Source organism: Solenopsis invicta, chromosome 12 (assembly GCF_016802725.1).
Source record: "Solenopsis invicta isolate M01_SB chromosome 12, UNIL_Sinv_3.0, whole genome shotgun sequence".
In the NCBI taxonomy this organism is placed as follows: domain Eukaryota; kingdom Metazoa; phylum Arthropoda; class Insecta; order Hymenoptera; family Formicidae; genus Solenopsis; species Solenopsis invicta.
This window is the reverse complement of record NC_052675.1, coordinates 9,546,919-9,565,285: the sequence shown is the minus strand read 5'-3', so window position 1 is coordinate 9,565,285 and position 18,367 is coordinate 9,546,919. Positions and strand designations below refer to the sequence as shown.

The 18,367-nt window shown below is 40.5% G+C and overlaps 2 protein-coding genes across 14 annotated transcripts in view; one reads left to right on the top strand and one right to left on the bottom strand.

The window, feature by feature from the left end:
* Nucleotides 1–25: 25 nt before the first annotated feature.
* LOC105194614 (peroxiredoxin-6) lies at nucleotides 26–2,953 on the top strand. Its single transcript, XM_026139599.2, has 5 exons — nucleotides 26–278; nucleotides 1,802–1,958; nucleotides 2,084–2,301; nucleotides 2,534–2,606; nucleotides 2,760–2,953. Exons 1-5 carry the CDS (start codon nucleotides 193–195, stop codon nucleotides 2,892–2,894), a joined length of 669 nt encoding a protein of 222 aa, XP_025995384.1. The 5' UTR covers nucleotides 26–192; the 3' UTR covers nucleotides 2,895–2,953.
* A 242-nt stretch (nucleotides 2,954–3,195) lies between these two features.
* The window catches only part of LOC105194615 (chromodomain-helicase-DNA-binding protein 7), a 29,155-nt gene continuing 13,983 nt past the window's right edge, over nucleotides 3,196–18,367 (bottom strand). For 9 of the 13 annotated variants that reach the window (XM_039455862.1, XM_026139598.2, XM_039455865.1 and 6 more), the window contains exons 3-20: nucleotides 17,996–18,331; nucleotides 16,802–17,202; nucleotides 16,386–16,739; nucleotides 16,000–16,297; nucleotides 15,415–15,912; nucleotides 15,065–15,289; nucleotides 14,645–14,961; nucleotides 12,419–14,572; nucleotides 12,057–12,146; nucleotides 11,173–11,370; nucleotides 10,055–10,484; nucleotides 9,678–9,963; nucleotides 8,175–9,433; nucleotides 7,732–7,975; nucleotides 7,376–7,652; nucleotides 7,149–7,293; nucleotides 6,328–7,065; nucleotides 3,196–6,129 (exon numbers count right to left, since the gene is read on the bottom strand). In XM_039455862.1, coding sequence (XP_039311796.1) covers nucleotides 4,078–6,129; nucleotides 6,328–7,065; nucleotides 7,149–7,293; nucleotides 7,376–7,652; nucleotides 7,732–7,975; nucleotides 8,175–9,433; nucleotides 9,678–9,963; nucleotides 10,055–10,484; nucleotides 11,173–11,370; nucleotides 12,057–12,146; nucleotides 12,419–14,572; nucleotides 14,645–14,961; nucleotides 15,065–15,289; nucleotides 15,415–15,912; nucleotides 16,000–16,297; nucleotides 16,386–16,739; nucleotides 16,802–17,202; nucleotides 17,996–18,331 — 10,302 coding nt within the window. In that variant the 3' untranslated portion in view covers nucleotides 3,196–4,077. The remainder of the gene's footprint in view (nucleotides 6,130–6,327; nucleotides 7,066–7,148; nucleotides 7,294–7,375; nucleotides 7,653–7,731; nucleotides 7,976–8,174; nucleotides 9,434–9,677; nucleotides 9,964–10,054; nucleotides 10,485–11,172; nucleotides 11,371–12,056; nucleotides 12,147–12,418; nucleotides 14,573–14,644; nucleotides 14,962–15,064; nucleotides 15,290–15,414; nucleotides 15,913–15,999; nucleotides 16,298–16,385; nucleotides 16,740–16,801; nucleotides 17,203–17,995; nucleotides 18,332–18,367) is intronic. The other 4 variants (XM_039455871.1, XM_039455870.1, XM_039455872.1 and 1 more) reach the window with 4 other exon arrangements.

Sequence of the window (18,367 nt, the reverse complement as noted above, 5' to 3'; positions counted from 1 at the left end):
TACGTCACTGCGCATGCGTGAGATTCCCCCCACCAATTGAACGTAAAGCCGATAACCGCTAAAAACAGTGGCTTACTCTTCCGCACCATTCCATAATTCTACGTTGTTCGACGAACGTCTGCCCGTTGACGAAGGCTGAGTGACACGCTTTTATCGTTTTATCATAACTGCGCATTCCGCAAACGAGACACTATGGTTTTGCTGGGCGAAATCTTTCCCGACTTCACAGCGGACACCCAGATGGGCACGATCAGATTTCACGATTGGCTAGGCGATTCGTAAGATATCCTGCAATATTCGTAACCTAGATAGACCCTACCGCGTAATTGTATATAAAGAAAAGGAATATTAATTATTCGAAACATTCGTAAATATGCTGGAAATGTTACAAAGCACCTGTGATATTCATCCTTTGTTGTGATTGTCACGTGACGTACATAACAAATGATGTGAATTCGAGGATATGCGTGATGTGCAATGCGCGCATGTGTGTGTTTAGTATATGTACTCTAAAAATATAAGATATATATATATATAATTTTTTTAAAATTTATGTATAAGTATATTGAATTGATAAAAATTAGTAAACAATAAGTTTTATATAATATTAAATTTAACAAATTACATATATATAAATTTTAAGTTTGTACAAGATATTTGCCTCCCCCTCCCCCATATACACAAGGGACCTACAACTTCTAGGATTATTCTAAGTAAAAAAATTCATATATATTATTAATTATTACATTATGTTAAATATGAGATTAAACATAATATTAAATATTAATTATTATGTACTATTGCGATTATTAGAAAAATATTTTTCCTAGTGATATCAAAATAAAATTTATCTGATAAAAATTCCAAATTACTTATGCAGAATTTCTGGTTTGTTACAATATTAATAAAATTATTCATATGTTAATAATTCATATCTGAGCTAAACTGAGAGAGATCTATAGCACATATAAACTTTCCTGCTTAATCAAACGATAATAAATGCCGTAAGAGCCAACACGTACAAGATGTTTGTGTGAGAATTAATATAATTGATAAACGATTGTTATTACAAACGTTTCAATCCTCAGTTTTGGATCATCTTCAGTGTAAAATTACTTCGTTCCACTTGCGATGGTTGCTAATCGAACTTGTGCAGCGCAGGTATAAAAAAGGATGCAGTATAAGTGTAGACAATGGTTTTTTGATACGTTACAGTCCGTGTATAAAAAAGGTTTTTGAATAGTCATACTAAAATAATTGTGTACAATATTTTTCTAAGAGTAAAAAATACACGAAAAAGAATTTTGCTGGGCTAAATTAAAGACCGTTGTTTAACAATTAAAAGCGGAACAAAGCAACAACGATGTGGATCGAAACGGACCGTAACGTGTCAAAAAACCATTGTCTACACTATTGTACTGCATCCGGACATTGAGGTTGATTAGGAACCATCGCAAGTAAAATGGAGTAACTTTACACTTAAAGATGATTTAAAACTGAGGATCGAAAAATTTGCAATAACAATTGTTTATCAATTATATTAATTCTGCAGAGTAAATCAAACGATAATAAATGCCGTAAGAGCCAACACAGGATGTTCGTGTGAAAATTAATATAATTGATAAACTTTCCTAATTTTATTTCCTGCTTAAAGTTGCTTCTAGAATGTTTTAGAAGTTTGTCACATCTTTTATAATAACTATGATATCTTGCGTTTATTTACAATAAATTCACGGCGCATGCACAGCTGTTGGATTACAGAGTTCTTTGTTTGCTTTGTATGCATTTGTCCAAAATATAGGTGGGGTGTCCTATTTTCCCATCCCAACGACTTCACGCCAGTCTGCACAACCGAATTGGCGCGAGTCGCAAGACTAATGCCCGAATTTAAGAGACTAAATGTAAAAGTGATCGCGTTGTCCTGTAATTCTGTCGACTCCCATCGTAAATGGATAGAGGTTTGTTTGCAATTAATCATTTTTTTTCTCAGATAAACGTGCTTGATTCAGATTTCAATTTGATAAAATTTAATTCTGAATTTAATGAAATTCTCGTGTCGATACTAAACAAAACGGCATTCTAGGACATAAAGAGTTACAGCAGGGTGGACGAGGAATTTCCGTATCCGATAATAGAGGATCAAAGTAGAAAACTTGCCACGCTACTGGGAATGTTGGATCCCGCAGAGGTCGACAGTCGGACTGGATTACCCATGTCGGCGCGAGCTGTGTTCATAATCGACCCAGTTAAGAAGATGCGACTGTCAATTTTGTATCCAGCCACTACTGGCCGCAATTTCGAGTGAGAACTGTCGCGTTTCGCAAAATATCTTTGACTGCGTTCAGCTTTATAAATTGTACGGTTTTTTTTAAATTTTAATACGATTGATTTTTGTCCTTGATTCCTGCCAAATCTAAATGTATAAACCAGTCATTTTAAAGAATCTCACAGTTCAAAACTTTTTCTACTGAACGCAGCCTTTTATCTGTCGCTCGCGTAAAAAGTCGCTAACATTTCATATTTTAAATTGCAGCGAAATAATAAGGGTGATTGAATCTCTTCAGCTCACACAAAAGTACAAAGTAGCGACACCTGTAGACTGGAAGGTGGGTTTGAGAAAATAAAATGTCACTTTCTTAAAGATTCTCAGAGATATTAATTTTTCGACTGTTTATAATTAAATATCAAACAAAACATATCGATGATGATTTATCGCGTTAATTTTTACATGTATTTTACATGCGTATACGATATTTTAGAAAGGAGACGACGTTATGATTGATCCAAGTGTGTCGGACAGCGAAGCCAAAGCTTCCTACAACAATATCAAGACTGTGATGTTGCCCTCCGGCAAAACGTACATGCGTATTGTGCCACAACCTATAGATGCGTAAAAAAAATTCCTGTGTACAAAAAGATTCTAATAAAAGTTGCACAAATCAATATGACATAAGATTTTGTTTATAAAATATATAAATATTATTTTATAAAATCAACCGTTCAACGATTATTTCGATCACTTGATCATTTAAATAATGACACTATTCTGCGTCTTTATTTAAATAATTTCTTCTATCTACTTTTAAGATTATTTAATAATTTAAGATTAATTTAATAGATAATCTTTCCTTCTCATGTACATTGATTGATATAAAATGTAGACTGATATAAAATGAGAGATTCGAATTCTTGGTATTTGCAAACAACAAAAGAAGCTGTTTATTGTTTCACCTAATGTAATTAAAAGTACACTGCGTTATATATACATTTTCTTTTCCAAGTACACGATTGCTTACTGTCTCTATAGGCGTAATTGTATATAATATTTACATTTCTCGTCCTTTTTTTATTAAGTTATTACTGTAATTATTTTTTTCTCTACATTACGATTATATTCCGGCTTGCATTCCTTGCTTGTAAATTGCTTTATGCGCAATAGCGAGTACACAATTTTATAATATATATTTATATATATATTTTTATATAAAACAGTCCCTGGTCAAAACCAATAAGAGATAGTAGATAATAAATTTAACAAAACTATACCTTTATTATTGTATCATAATTACGCAATTAAAAATTAATTACTACACAAAGTATCGAATGATAAAATACTATCGCAGCCTTCGTATTTGAGAGATTTCTCTCTTTTTTTTCTTTTGTTTTAATTCGATAAACGTGCACTGTCACACACTGTCAATCAATGACTAACGATACATCCATCTCCCGCGGAATGGAGGAGTCCTATTTGTTCACACACGTTTTTTTTTTCATACAAGAGCCGAACCGAAGGCTACGGTAGATTCTACCAATGTTTGTAGCCCCCTTTCGATGCACTTGTGTTTCATCGCGATTTATTTAGAAATAACACCTTACACTTCCGCGTTTATCAGCGTCGAATAGGGAATTATCTACATACAGATCTTCGTTGTGCGAGCAGTGTCGAATCAGAGAGTAGAAATAGAAAACGTGGACCACTGCGGCGTCCATCGAATTCTTCTTGTCAGACCGCCATAGGGCGTTTTCAGTGGTTGTCATTTATCGTTTCGCAGCAGCAGTCCGACGAGACCTTGTGCCTCACTCGCCGGCCCCGTGACTGTCTTGCTGCTGTTGCTCAGAGTGTTGCATCTCACCCTCCATTCGTGCCTGGCGTTCCGCAGCCGCTCGTGCTTGTCTACCGGCACTTGAACGAAGATTCTTACGCTCTGGTGGTGGTTCTACACTTAACCGTTTGCCGCTGCGTGCCTTCTTTGGCGCTTTAGTACCGCCTTTGCTATCGTCCTCTGCTTCCGGAGCAGCTGGTTTAGCGCTATCGCTCTTTGCGCCGACATTTTGAGTCGCAGATGATGTCGCGTTCACAGACGATACCGCAGACGATACTGCTGTAGACGATACCGCCGCTGCCACCGCCGACGATGATGATGATGATGACGATGTTGCCACTTCGTTCGTTTCCTTTTTAGTTGTATTTGCTTCCACAGACGGGACGCTGAATGTTTCCTCCTGCGGAGGTACTGTCTGCTGCGTCGTTTTCGTTGGAGTTGTCGGCGATGGTTTCGTCACCGCTTCAATTTCCACCGTTGGTACTTCGCTACTTGGCGCGGATGATTTCGTGCTTGTGTCCAATTCAGTGCGTATCTTCTTCGCAACGGGTTCCAAGGTGACTTCAAGCGGTGGTGGTGGCGGTGGCGCCGACGGCGTTGATCGTTGTTGCTGCTGCTGGTCAGAATTCTGATTATCCGTGCTGCTGCGATTCTTGCTAGGTGGCTTCTCAGATCTTGGAGTCTCGTCAATGTTTCGTGTAACCAGTTCGGCACTGGTTCTGCTCAAATGCTCCAGAGCTTCTTTCATTTCCTGCTCCTTACTCTTTCGCTCGGTCTTTTTCTCCGATAGATCTGCCGCCACCACATCGCTTGATTCCACCATTGCTGTTTCTCGCTTTTCATGTTGCTGCTGCGATTGTTGCTGTTGTTGCTGCTCGACGCGACGTCTCTCTTCGCTGCCGTGCAATGTTGCCATATCCGTGTATTGTTGCAAAGTCACGGCTGGATCCACTGAATATCTGGACGACGATTTCTTCTCGGAATCCTTCCGTTTTGCCGCCGACGACGACGATGACGAAGATGTCGATTCCGGTACGGTTTCACGTTGTCTAGAGGAGCTGCTAGACGACGAAGGCTTGCGCACTGTAGAGGCGCTGGATGTTGGTGGATTCAGCAGACCACATTGGGCGAGACTCTCGTAGGCCGACGATACACCGCCAGACTGCATGGAGAACGGATTCAGGCCGCTTAGGGTTAACGGCGTGTAGAGAAGGCTGGGATTCGTAAAGAGAAACGGGAACGGCGAAGGGGTCGGCAGACTCGCAGTGGAAACAGCAGACAAAGTCGACGGACCACCAGCCGCAGATTTGCTGCTGGTCGTCGGCTGATCCAATTTACTACGTGACTTGCTGCTACCGCCCCCGCCGCCACTTCCACTACTACCGCTGATGCTCGATGAAGAACCCGCGCTAGCGTTTTTGCTGCTACTACCACTGCCAGACGCCGAACTCACGACTGGATTATTTACGTCCGCCGCGGCTGCCGCTGCCGCTGCTGCCGCCGCGCTGCTGGTTGCTGCTTGCGCATTCAACGCTGCTTCCATGCCTGCCAACGATGGCAAACCCAGCCCGGCCAGATTGGCGAACAGCGAATTCGTTAGGCCCATATTGCCCAGGTTGCCGAGATTACCGAGGCCACCAAGTGCACCCAAGTTCGTCAGACCGCCAAATGGCATTAGCAACGGATTCTTTGGATCGAAATTGCCGAGCGACAGGCCCGATAGTAGAGAGTTGTTCAGATTGCCGAGCGGGAAGTTGAGACCAGACGCCATAGACGTGGCCGCCAAATTGGCCGTATTCGCCGACTGCTGGCTCGTGGGGCTGGGCATCATAGGTGGTCTGCCCGGACTCTTGCCCTTGTTCACGTTGCTGCTGCGCTCGTTACCCGATAGTCTCTTCTGTAGATCGTGCGGAAGATTGCCGCGTTCTTTTACAAGTTCCGCCCATTTCGGATCGACATCAAACATTGGATTTTCCATTAGCCACGTTCCGAGACGTTTCAGCTGAGGTGCTTTACTTCCAGTTACCTAACGAATAAAAACTAAGCTTCAGTAACCGAATTTAAAGTTTAGAAGATCGCAATTAGTACAACAAAATATGATAACAAAATTATTTTATACATCTATAAAAAAGACAATTTCAAAAATTATTTTAAAATTATATTACAAAAAAAAACTGTTTTGTTGCAATTAAAAAAAAAACCATTTCTAAATTATATAACGTACCTTCTTGCCAGTTAATCGGTTGATAACAGCGACATTCTCCTCACCAGTGAGCTTCTTCCAATCCAATAAGGACGGATCGACGCGTGGTCTGCGTCGTCGAGGAGCATTTAAGTATTCTGCACTCAATTGCTCCGACATCGCGCTCTGCTCCGCCAGCCACTTGTTCACCTTCGCTTCGTGTGAGAACGAGCCGATCTTGGACGAGTACTCGGCGACTTTGTTGATGTCCGCGATCATTGCCTCATAACTCTTTCGATGACTACTGCTTGAGGAAGACGGGTGCGCCGAGTTGAATGCTTGCTGCTGCTGCTGCTGCTGCTGCTGCTGCTGTTGTTGTTGCTGCTGCTGCTGCTGTTGATGTTGCTGCTGCTGTTGTTGCTGTTGCTGTTTCTTCAATTCGCGATTTTGTTGCTCAGCCTGAGCCAGCAAAGCGGAGAAGGTATCTTTGTGCGAATGCAATGACGGTGGTGGTAAAACGGGCGTAGATGAACTTGAGGCTCGAGAAGACGGAATCGATGTAACAGTAATGGAGAACGGTTTCTGGGCACTCGTCGGAGGATTGGGAAGACCGATCGGCGCCGATGTCGGAGTTACAGTCACATTGGGCGTAATCGTATTCTTCTTGCTGTGGTCGAGATAATGACTGCTCTGTTGTTCTTTTGCAGCGCTTAATCCCAATACTATTTCATCCAGCTTCCTACGTTTCTTCTCCTTTCCTATCACCGGCTCTTCTGTCGGCTATTAAACAATAAATAAGATATTCAACAGTTTTAATTGAATGTAGAATTGCAAATTTAACAGTATTTAAAAAATGCACTCACGCAAGACTTCCTTTTCATGAGCTTATCCAGCATACTGTCCAATTTCCCTTTATTGCTGCTGACTTGTTTATTCTTATTCGGCATGGAGAAGTCTTGCACTTCGTTCATAATATCCTTGTTACTATCAGAGGTTGACTTTGGATATCTAAAACGAATATGATCATTGAAATATTTCAATATTTAATATTGTATTAATTACATATTTCATATAATTTCAAATGTCTTACCCAGCAGATAGATCGATAGGCGTCAAAGTGCTTGATGTCCCAGGTATAACAGTTGTTTTTCCTGGAATAGTGTATTTTAGATCGAAGGGCATATTTGGCGTTCGCGTTTGTTGATGAGCTGGAGGTGGCTGAACCGGTGTGGAGCGTCGCGTTTCTTCGGACTGCGATTCGTCGTTCATTTCCCAGGTGGTCGAGCCGGAGAGAACGACTGGTTTGCTAAGGGGTGCGGACGACGGCGTACTCAAGTGACTACTGTTGAGAAGTGCATGAAGCTTGGCTGTAAAATAAACGAGAGATTAATAATAGTATACAGTATATGTTTAATTATTAATAAATTAAAAAATGCCTTGAATTACCTCGCTCGGTCTCTACGTCTATAGCGATATGCCTTTTACGTTTTTTCGAAGCAGAGATGTTATTTCCGCTCACTATAGATCTGGACACTCCATGGTCCGTAGTGATTGTTATCACTTCCGAACATTCCTTCTCGTTTTGTGTAAGCTCCAGCTCTTCGCCGGCACTGAAGTTCACCGACACTGGCCATTCTTTGTGCTCTATCGCGTGCACGATGTGCATTAAACGAGCTTCGATCGCGTGCTCCTAAGAAGTAAAGTCGAATCAATAAGTATAATAGAATTCCAGATGCATAATAAAATGTTGAACCTATATTTAGTAAAATTAATTTAAAAAAAAAATTAAATTTTCTTTTTTATATCCAATAAACTATTTTGTACATCATTTTTTTTTTATATCAATGCGCAAATATAAAAGTGGAATATCAAAAAATAGAAAAGTTTACCTTCGGCCACTTTATTGATGTATTAGCGCAGCCGTGCGCCAGGAGTTGCATCACTGTAGACTCGTTATTAGCGTAATCTGCCGGCTTGTCTCGCAAGACGAATGTATCGATCTGCGTTAGTCGCGACAACGGTTGTATCACTTCCAGATCTGGGAACATCGCCTTCAATTCTGCGGCCTGGACACTGCATTTATCCTCGATTTGCGGAACCTTCGCCTTCTCTTTGGCAACGTCCAAACTTTTTGTTTCTTGCGTCTCGACCTCTTCTTTAGCCGGTGTGTTATCCGGCTTTGCGCTTTTATTATCATCTTCAACAGCGGACTCGATAATAGCCTCAGTGCTCTTCTCAGCGTTTTCAACCTTCTCCTTAACTTCTGTCTCATTTTTCTCGACTGTTTCCGTCACGATTTCTTGTGTTTGCGATTCGTTTGATTTTTCGGTAGATTCAGCTTCTTGTTGAACATCTTTTTCCTGAGCCTTATCTTCCTTGTCGAGTTCCACAACGGCAGGACTCTCAGCACTCTCTGAACTAGTTTCCTTCGCGATCTTCTCATCGGTTGATTTGGCAGTGCCTGTTTGAACAGCTTTAGTGCTATCGCATTTAACTGGTTCTATCGCTAGTTCATTTTTTTCCTCGCTCTTTACAGCGACGTTATCCACATCCGACGTTCTCGTGACGGTGGTGATCGTCAACGAGCTACCTATAGGTTTCTCTTCGGGTTTAGCTTCCGTTTTGACGATAGTCAATTCCACTTGACTTTTCTCAGAGTCCGCGTTCTCAGGTTTCTTATCGGCAGTAATTTGGTCTTTGTCTTTTTTCGCTCCAACTTTTTCAATCTTTAAAGTTCCCTCGCCTTTCTCCAATTTCACGAGTATCTCGTCCTTGTCAAACTTCAATATATCTTCTCTATTCTCAATCTTTATCGCTTTCTCGGATTTGTCTATTATTTTGGGAGTCTGCGTAGCCGCGTACATTCCTCTCGTAAGAAGCTTGTGAAACGAAAAGTCTGGATCGTTCAGTATAGTTATGTCGGTACGGCCAAGACCATGCTTCGCCGCTCCAAGTAACAATTCTTTGTCGTGTTTCCCCGGTTGCCACCAATCTGGCGTATCTCCTGACGGTTGGCACAACGAGAGCCGTTCCTCGAGATGCGGATGCGACAGGATCTCCTCGCGGATCTTGCTCAAGAGGTCGACACGGTCAAGTATTTGTCTCGCTTTGGCAGGACTCAGCTGATCCACTGGAACATCTGTAAAATCTACAACGTCAACTAAGTAAAATACTTCACATACATTAGAATAAAAAAAAGAAAGAGATCATTGAAATTCAATTAATATTAATTATATTCAATAAATATTACATAAAGAAATAAATAAATAAAATATATTATTTAACAAATTATTAGAAAGAACGCATGTAATATTAATTATATTCAATAAATATTACATAAATAATTAAATAAATAAAATATATTATTTAACAAAATATTAGAAAGAACGCACCTTCCTCTTCGTTCATCTTCGCATTACAGACTTTTTTGCACATTGCTCTAAATGACATGTAATAATCCGTAAGGTCGTTGTCCGTCTTCTTGTCAAATCTAGCGATACTTTTGAATTTAGTCCAGTCGTATTGGGCCTTCTTTCTGTCGTAATTGACACCGTATGTAGAGACCACTCGCAGAAACTCGCTTTCTTCGCGGCGGGTCCACTTTGCCTTTTGCTCCTCGATACGAGTACGTTCTCGTTCCTTTACTATAGCCTCCATCTTTTCTCTTTTCTCCATTTTCTGTAAACGCAACCCAAATCAGGCCCAAATGATGTGGGATTTCTTGAAATGAATAACAAATTAATAATAATAATAATAATAACATACTAACCAAAAGGTACATCGCTAGTTGCTGCAGATCCCACCCTTGCATATTCAAGGGCGGTTCGTGCATCATACCGGTATGATTCATGGAAGTAGTAGTCTCGCTTTCCATTCCCATCTTTCCACCAGGTTTCTGAATTACTTTAATGTCCTCCTTTTTACTAACGCTTCGTTGATAGGAGGATATCACGCGACGCAATCGTGTATTAAGGTCCACTACAGACGGCCAAGTCTTCTCGTCATCCGGGAGAAGACTATCGTTCCCGTCGTGGCTACTGCCAGCCTCCGGTATCGGCGTATCCGCCTTACTCGAAATAGCAGGGGAATCTGTCGGCGTTTCTCGACTGAACTTGTCAGAGTCCTTCGAGTCTTTTGTCATTCCGGGAGACTCGCCATCCTCGTCATTCTCCAGACTATTATCGTCTCTGCTGCTGCTACTGAAAGTTTAGAAACAGTCACGGGATGAGGATAATATCAAACGTTTTGTTTTTTCTTTTCAATAAAACAAACAAAACGCTCATTCGTCGCACGTATATGCGTACAGTAAACTTTGAAATCATTTTACATGATATACTCGTTCAAATTTTATTCCGTAGAATGAAGAGAACTAGAAAAAAAAGAAACACAAGATCTATTGATTCAATTTATCGTTTCCTCTCTCGATGTTTCGTAACGTCAGCTATAAATAGAAAGGAGCAAAGTTAGATGATCTATTTTAATGCGCGCAGCGTTTTCATATAAGCGATAAAATATCCCTGATAGACAAGTCTAAACGCAAAAGAACGATACCATATACTCAATGTTATCGTAATTGAAATTAAATTCTTTTCCTTTTTAAATTTTCGCTGTATGTATCTAATACTCGCACGTCAATAACATTTCGCGAAGAAGATATCGAAAGACGTTAGAGAGCAAGGCTAACGTGAACATTATATACGCCATTCTATTGCTGAAAATAAAAGCTATGACCGTACAAGCGTATATATATGTATATATATAGAAAGCGGTGCAAGCGGCATAAGTGTTAGGACAGTTAGGCAGGGCAATAAAGAAGACGAAAGGAAAGAGAGAAAGAGAGATGAACAAATAATGAATATAAAGAAAAAAAAATGCTAAGGTACTCACTCGGCGGTACTCTTGTTCTGAGAGTTCTGGAAAGGGGGAGGACAGCTTGTAATGAAAGAAAGCGCGGGGTCAGTCCTCATCTGGTCGTAATTCTCATAGCCGTGTTTGTAGCAGCCGACTATTAAGGATTTATCTGCTGTCGTGTCCCACCATTTCGCCGGTCGTTCCGTCAACTGTGGAAGGTCTAGCGGCAACGCACTGCAGGGCGGTTTCGATTTACAAAGTTTGCCAATTTACTTGCGTGCCGATATCAGCTTGTATTCATTAATTTATAGAGGAAAATTTTAATTAATAAATTTACAAAGGGATTTCAAGGGATAGCTCCCTTCGCAACGGATTTTCCTTTTACACAAAATTTCAGAAAGATAATATGACACACAAAATATCCGAATACCCTTCCCTCCCCCTCATCGGGATTTTAAAAACCACACGTTTCCGATTATCTCCCTTCGATTACAGTGCACTGCTTAATTGCAAATTTTATGGCTTACCACTCTGTTGCAGAAATTCGATCATCCTCGCGACAGTTTTACCAAGTGTGCAAGAGCGTCTCTCTCTCTCGTAGCGATTCGCGAACGCACGTGTATAATATGTTAACGTATTGATACGTGCATATAGGATGGGAAATAAAAACGATTTCATATTAGTAGCGTAGGGTAAAAAACGAATTGGTAGTCGTTCTGCAGAGCTACGTGGACCAACGCGATCCGGGCTCTATGAGCATTCCTCATACAGGTATAGCTCCCAGGATATCAACAAATACATCGCACATGCAACTATGCTAAGCTCCGTGGTAAGCACATATGTGAGTATACACGAATCCGTGATAGATGGTAGTCTATGGTACGGAAAAGCGTGAAAAGAGAAAAAGGCCGCGGACTCACCTGACGTGAACGCCGTCGTTGATGTGCTGGACCAGATCGCCAATAATCTCATGTTTGATGTAATACAGCATTCGTACGCGCAACAGTACTCTGTAAAATAAAGGACAGTCAATCGAATTTTCCGAGTAAGAATAAGAGATTGAGAAACACACTTAATAGATAACTATATTATTGCGATAACTTTATGTAAAAGACAAGCCTAATATTTAAAATAACTACAATAGAAGAGCAAGAGTGTAAAGATTACTTGTAATCACTTATAATTCATCAGTTAGTTGGAAGAAAAATTCTGCGTAAGGCGACTTAAGCTTGCTATCGTATTTTAAATTTCTCACAATTTGCATAGCTCTATCTATATTTACTTATTGGCGTGTCGACTAAGATGCTTCCTGTAGTTGCTCTCGAGAAAGATGTCCCCGTCAAATTTCTCTGCATTACTCCAATGATTGGGATCGCTCGGTCCGCCGTTAATGACCGAACCCCGGGTCTCTCTGCCCTCCCGGACTCGACTCTTCTTTTTCTGCCGACTGTTCCTGCCGCCAGTGTTCATCGATACGTTTTTCACTTTCTCGCCGTTCTCGATAGGCGTGATAAGATCCCAGATAAAGCTACGGATCTTCTCGTCGCCACGATAATAGCGGAGGCAGTAGAGCAGAATGACGCGTGCGCAATCCTCAACATCGACCTCACGCCAACCGCGACGGAACTGGCTGTGCTGTAGAATCTCTTCCCAGCGTCCCCAGCCAAACGTCAGCAGTCCGCGCTCGACCTTGAAACATTCGCTACGCGCCCAACTGCCGTATACTACCTCACCTTCGCGCGGCACGTACTCGTCGTAAAACTTGCGCTTCTTGCCGAACTTGTCGCGCCGCTTCTTGCTTCTACCAGACAAGCCGATACTCGTATCGTCGTCACTGTTTTCATCTGAGCTGTCTAATTCGGACATATCAACTACCGACTCGTCATGACCGTAACGCTTAATTTGCGTTCTTCGTCGTGGTTCGGATATCACCAGTTCGTCCTCTTCCTTTTTCTCCGTAGTATCGATCTCCGCCTTCTTCGCCCATTTCTTCCAGAAGTCGGGGTCATCTATATTAATGTCTGACCGATTCGACGAGCATGCAAAACTTGCCTTCGAGAACGTCGAGCCTTTCTCTGCTTCTATAGTGATAATCTGAGTTCTTCGCTCAAGTATCTGCTCGATATCCTCTTCGCAGAACTTGTCACCCGCATTGTCATCATCCATAATAGCGCCATAAGCGCCCTTCTTCAATAAATCCTCTATCTCTTTCTTCGTCAACTGTTTATTGCTGGGATCTTTGCCTCCTTGGCTGGTATTCATGGACTGCAGGATCGCTTTATCGAGTCCCAACTTCAGAGATGCCTTGTCAAACATCTCTCGCTCATATGTGTTGCGGCAGAGCAAACGATACACCTTGACCATTTTCTGCTGCCCGATTCGATGACAACGAGCTTGCGCCTGTAAATCATTCTGTGGATTCCAATCGCTATCATAGATAATGACGGTGTCAGCTGCCGTCAAATTAATGCCAAGTCCACCTGCTTTCGTACAGAGTAAGAAGACGAACCGATCCGAGTCGGGTTTACTGTAACGATCAATGGCGGCCTGTCGCAGATTTCCGCGAATTCGACCGTCGATTCTTTCGTATGGATATTTCTTGTACAGCAAATAATCCTCGAGTAGATCCAGACACTTTACCATCTGACTAAATATCAAAACTCGATGGCCACTGGCTTTCAGTTTCGGTAGCAATTTGTCGATCAAGACCATCTTTCCGGAGCTGTTCACCAAGGCATGATAGTATGCTTCAGAATCTTCTTTCTCACCAGTTTTGTAATCCAACTGTATCTGATCCTCGGCGCCATTCAACAGAAACGGATGAATACAACATTTTCTCAATTCCATCATCGTGTTCATGAGATTCGGAATGTTGGCCGACGTAGTACCCTTCGCGAGAAACGAGAAATTTCTCTCGAGAATGCCGCGATAATACTTCTTTTGTATATTAGTCAGTTCCACTTCGACGACAGTCTCCTCCTTTGGCGCCAGCGATTTCTCGACGTCTTCCTTCAAGCGACGTAGCATCATCGGTTTCAAAAGAAGTTGCAGCTTTTGCACTTCGCCCTCGCTGCTCAAATTACCGAATTCCTTTAGGAATGCTTCGTTGCTCGCAAATTGTTGCGGTTCGAGGAAATTTAACAAGGAAAATAGCTCGTTGACATTATTTTGCAACGGTGTGCCCGATAAAAGTACTCTGTGCTCCAGATTCAGTTGTCTGAGACCTTCAAGAAGCTTACAATTTCGATTCTTTAGTCGGTGAGCTTCATCTATGACGCACAGTCTCCAATTGTATCCCCGTAGTTCATTAAAATCCGTAATAATGATTTCAAACGTCGTTATCAACACATTAAATTTTACCAAATCTTTGATTTGCTGTCCCTTCTCGTTTTTGTAGTAAACTTCATATTCTTGAAGCATAGTACGACTCGCCGCACTGCAATTTAAATTTGCATTAAGTGATTATTCAGTCCGCGTTTTTACATATAGATAAAATTAATATACTTACGATCCGTGGTACACTACAACGTTCATGTCGGTCCAGCTTTCAAATTCTCGCTGCCAATTTGGAATCGTCGATAACGGAGCTATGATCAAAAATGGTCCGCGAATTCCGTATTTGTAAACCGCGTCCACGAATGTCAGAGACTGAATCGTCTTTCCGAGACCCATCTCATCAGCGAGAATACAATTGTGTCCGTTGTACCATGAAAATAGTAGCCAGTTTAAACCTTCCAATTGATATGGTCTTAAAATGTTATTGTTCTTATAAACTGGCGATTCTTCCAGTTTTACCCAGGCTGTAGCAGAGGGCTTCTTTTTTGGCTAAAACAGAACGAGAATTATGCATGAATTTATATGAGAAATAAATTAAATAATTTATTTTAAAAATCTTAAATTTTATGTATGTAGGAACATTAATATATACCTTCCATTGTTCCTTTGGTGGCGTTTTATTGAATTTTATAAACTGGGCTATTTTTTCGGGATCAACATCTTCTTCTAATTCCCAGGTAGAGTCTTCGTACTGCAGAGATCGCCATTTGACCAAGAAGTGTCGAACCGTTTCTCCAGTAGTTGGATCTGTGTGAGTTGCTTCATCCAAGACTCGATCAACTTCGACAAAATCTGGATTGAAGGGATCGTCTTCCGGCTAAAAAAAAAGAAAAAAAAATTTTGTAAAAGGAAAGGATTTTAAAGCATTTTTAATTATTTTCAATATTTTGATATATACAATCGTTATCAGTATATTAGTCAGAAAAAATAAATACTAAGTACATTTTCGAAAATGTTGGTATTTTGTTGTTGTTTCTGCTTAAACCTTTTCAGTTTAGCTTGGATACGCTTGTCTCCTTTATACATTTCTTCCTCCGTTCTCCACTCACAATGTAAATACGAAAAATTTCGATATTTAACAAAATATTCTTCGACTTCGACAAACTGCGGCTTCGTCTCGACAACAACGGGAGTCTCGGCTGGTTTCGAATCTGGAAGAGGTTCTTCCAATTTCTTCACCTCCTCCTTCTTTACGCTAACAGTTTCACTCTTTTCTTCATTTTCGGTTGTGTCTTCGGTCTTCGCTTCTTTCTCGGTATTTTCCGCACTTTCCTCTTTTACAGGATTATCAGGCGTTTCATCTTTGTCAGTTGATTCTTCTTTATCCGCATTCTTTTCCGGAGGTGGTTCTACCTTGGGTACTATAGGCTTAATTTCTCTCTTCCCCATTCGAGAACATAGAATATGTTGCACAACCATAGAATCCTCATCCGTAGTATTCTATAAAAGGAAACAAGTACAATTAAAAATACGGAGATCAATACAATAATCTTTATATAAATTAATAGCAATTCAGAGGATACGTACAATGTATACAAAATTGGGTTTGTTAGGTCCAACTTCGCCCCCTTCACCACCTTCCTTCTTAACAGCTGTGGGTTTCGCCCCAGTATTTGCACCCTCCACTTTTTTCGAAAGTTGAGCTTCTTGCATAGGAACTTCATCATCTGAGAATCGCAACATCACATCGTCTACGTACTTCTTGCGATGAGTGTTTCTCGCGGAACGCCGCTTATTCACATCGTCGCCAGCTTCCGGTGATGGTGGAGGCGTTGCTGCTAGTTCCTCACCATCAGAATCAGGGGCAATACGACTCTTGCGTTTCCTTGTAAAAAATAACAAAATTTGGTAGTAATTATCTATGTTAATCGTCATTAAGCATTATTGATCAATGAAACAATGTTATTACTTACTTTGAACTTCTGGAACTTTTCCCTCCAGATGACTTGCCAGTACTCGATCGTTTCCTCGCAGCAGATTTCTTTTTACCGCCACTTGCATTTTCAGCGGTTGCAGTAGCCGTTTCCGAGTTTTCCTCTTTCTTTTCCTCCTCCGTAGCATCATCCGCTCCTTTCTCTTTACCTTCTTCCTTTATCTCGGATAACAGAGGTTCATTGGTTGAAGAATCTACTTGCTCCTGATCACCCTGTATGGACGGTTCACAGACCTTCGTATCGGCATCCTTAACGGCACTGGAATCCGAAACGGCAGTTTCTTCGTTTTCACGTGTAACTTCATCATCAGCGGATTCAGGTGGAGCAATTTTTCTATAAAAGTAATAGTAAATATAACACTATCTTATATAATTCTCTTCTAGAATCATACTTACTTCCTGTTACGCTTTGTAGAATCCTTGTCTTTATCCTTAGTCCTCTTCCTCGCCACTTTCGGCGATTTTGGTTCTTTGGGTGGTTTCGGTTCCTTTTTAGGTTTCGGCTCTTTGGGCTCTTTAGGTTCCTTAGGTTTGCGTGGTTTTCGTGGCGATCGTGACTTTCTACCCTTATTCCATTCCTCCTCCATATCCCCGGAAGATGGCTTTATGTCTTCCGAATCTGCAGCACTGTCTACTATGTTGCTGCTATCACCTGGAGTGACCTTATTGTCCGACAAAGGTTGCTCAGGTTGCTGAGTGGCAGTGGTAGGTGCGGATGCCTCTTTATCGGCTTTTTTACGACTTTTCTTTGCTCGTGGCGTGCCTTTGCTGCGACCACGTCCAGTAGTACTGGAGACCTATTATCAGTACATTTTATAAATCAAAAATGATTTTTTTCAAATACAAGACGCAATATATGTAAAAGAATAAATTACAAAACAAGAATATAACATTTAAATCTACATTTGTTATGCACATTTCGTATTTTAAACAGGATTTTATAGTATTCTTCAACTTTATGTTAATCAAGTTAATCGGATTTTTAAATGATAGCAAGTTTCTTTATATAAAGATTTATCCAATGTTAATTTGTCAATCTGCATTGAAAAAGTTATAGTTACTAATTGAGATAAAACGTTTTCTTTAACATAGTTAATCATATTTTTTTTTGACAAAGAAATTATAAATTATACGATAAAAATCACAATTGTAGATCCAGTAGATTTTAAAATCAAAACAACCATAAGCTAACGAACTATGCTTGATCATTGTGCAAATATAAATAAAACTATAAATCAAAGTTAGACGTTAGACGTTTCAAAACCTACAAGCTGATTATCTACTTAAACATAATACATAATTAGAAATTATACATTTTAGTAGTATTTAATTACAATTGAAAATTAAAAAAGTAAGACTGTGTTACACTTATTTCAAATTTATTTTTGTGTTGTGCTTATTTCAAAATGTGCATTTGTGTTAGAATATTTATATTTTTTTCATAACATGTAAATTAAAAAAATCTGTTTATAAACTTGATTTATCTTTTAATACGTAAAAACATACATAAAACTTGATACATAAAATAAAAAATATTTTTTCAATCAAACTTGCATGAAACTATCAATCAATTATCAATAATGTATTTACCTGTGGACTATCGACAACAGCAGCCGTAAACATCGGTGTTTGTAGTATACACTGTGGGCCACCATTACACTGATCATTCGTCTCGTGCTGCTGCAATGCTTGCAACTTCTCCTGCAAGGCAACGATCTTCTCCTGAGTTTCCGCAGTCGGCGGCACTGACATGCAATACAATTCCTGCAACTGCTGTTGCAGCGCAGCTCGCTCTTGATGATGCGAGAGAGGTGCACAAGATGTGCCGAAACCGACAGCTGCGACCGTAGTTTGTGTAGGATTAGTCGGCATGCTGTACATGTTCGGCATTGTGTTACCGGTAATCAGGTCACCTCCAGGGTGATACTATTATTTAAAAATAATTGATATTAGTGGAAAATA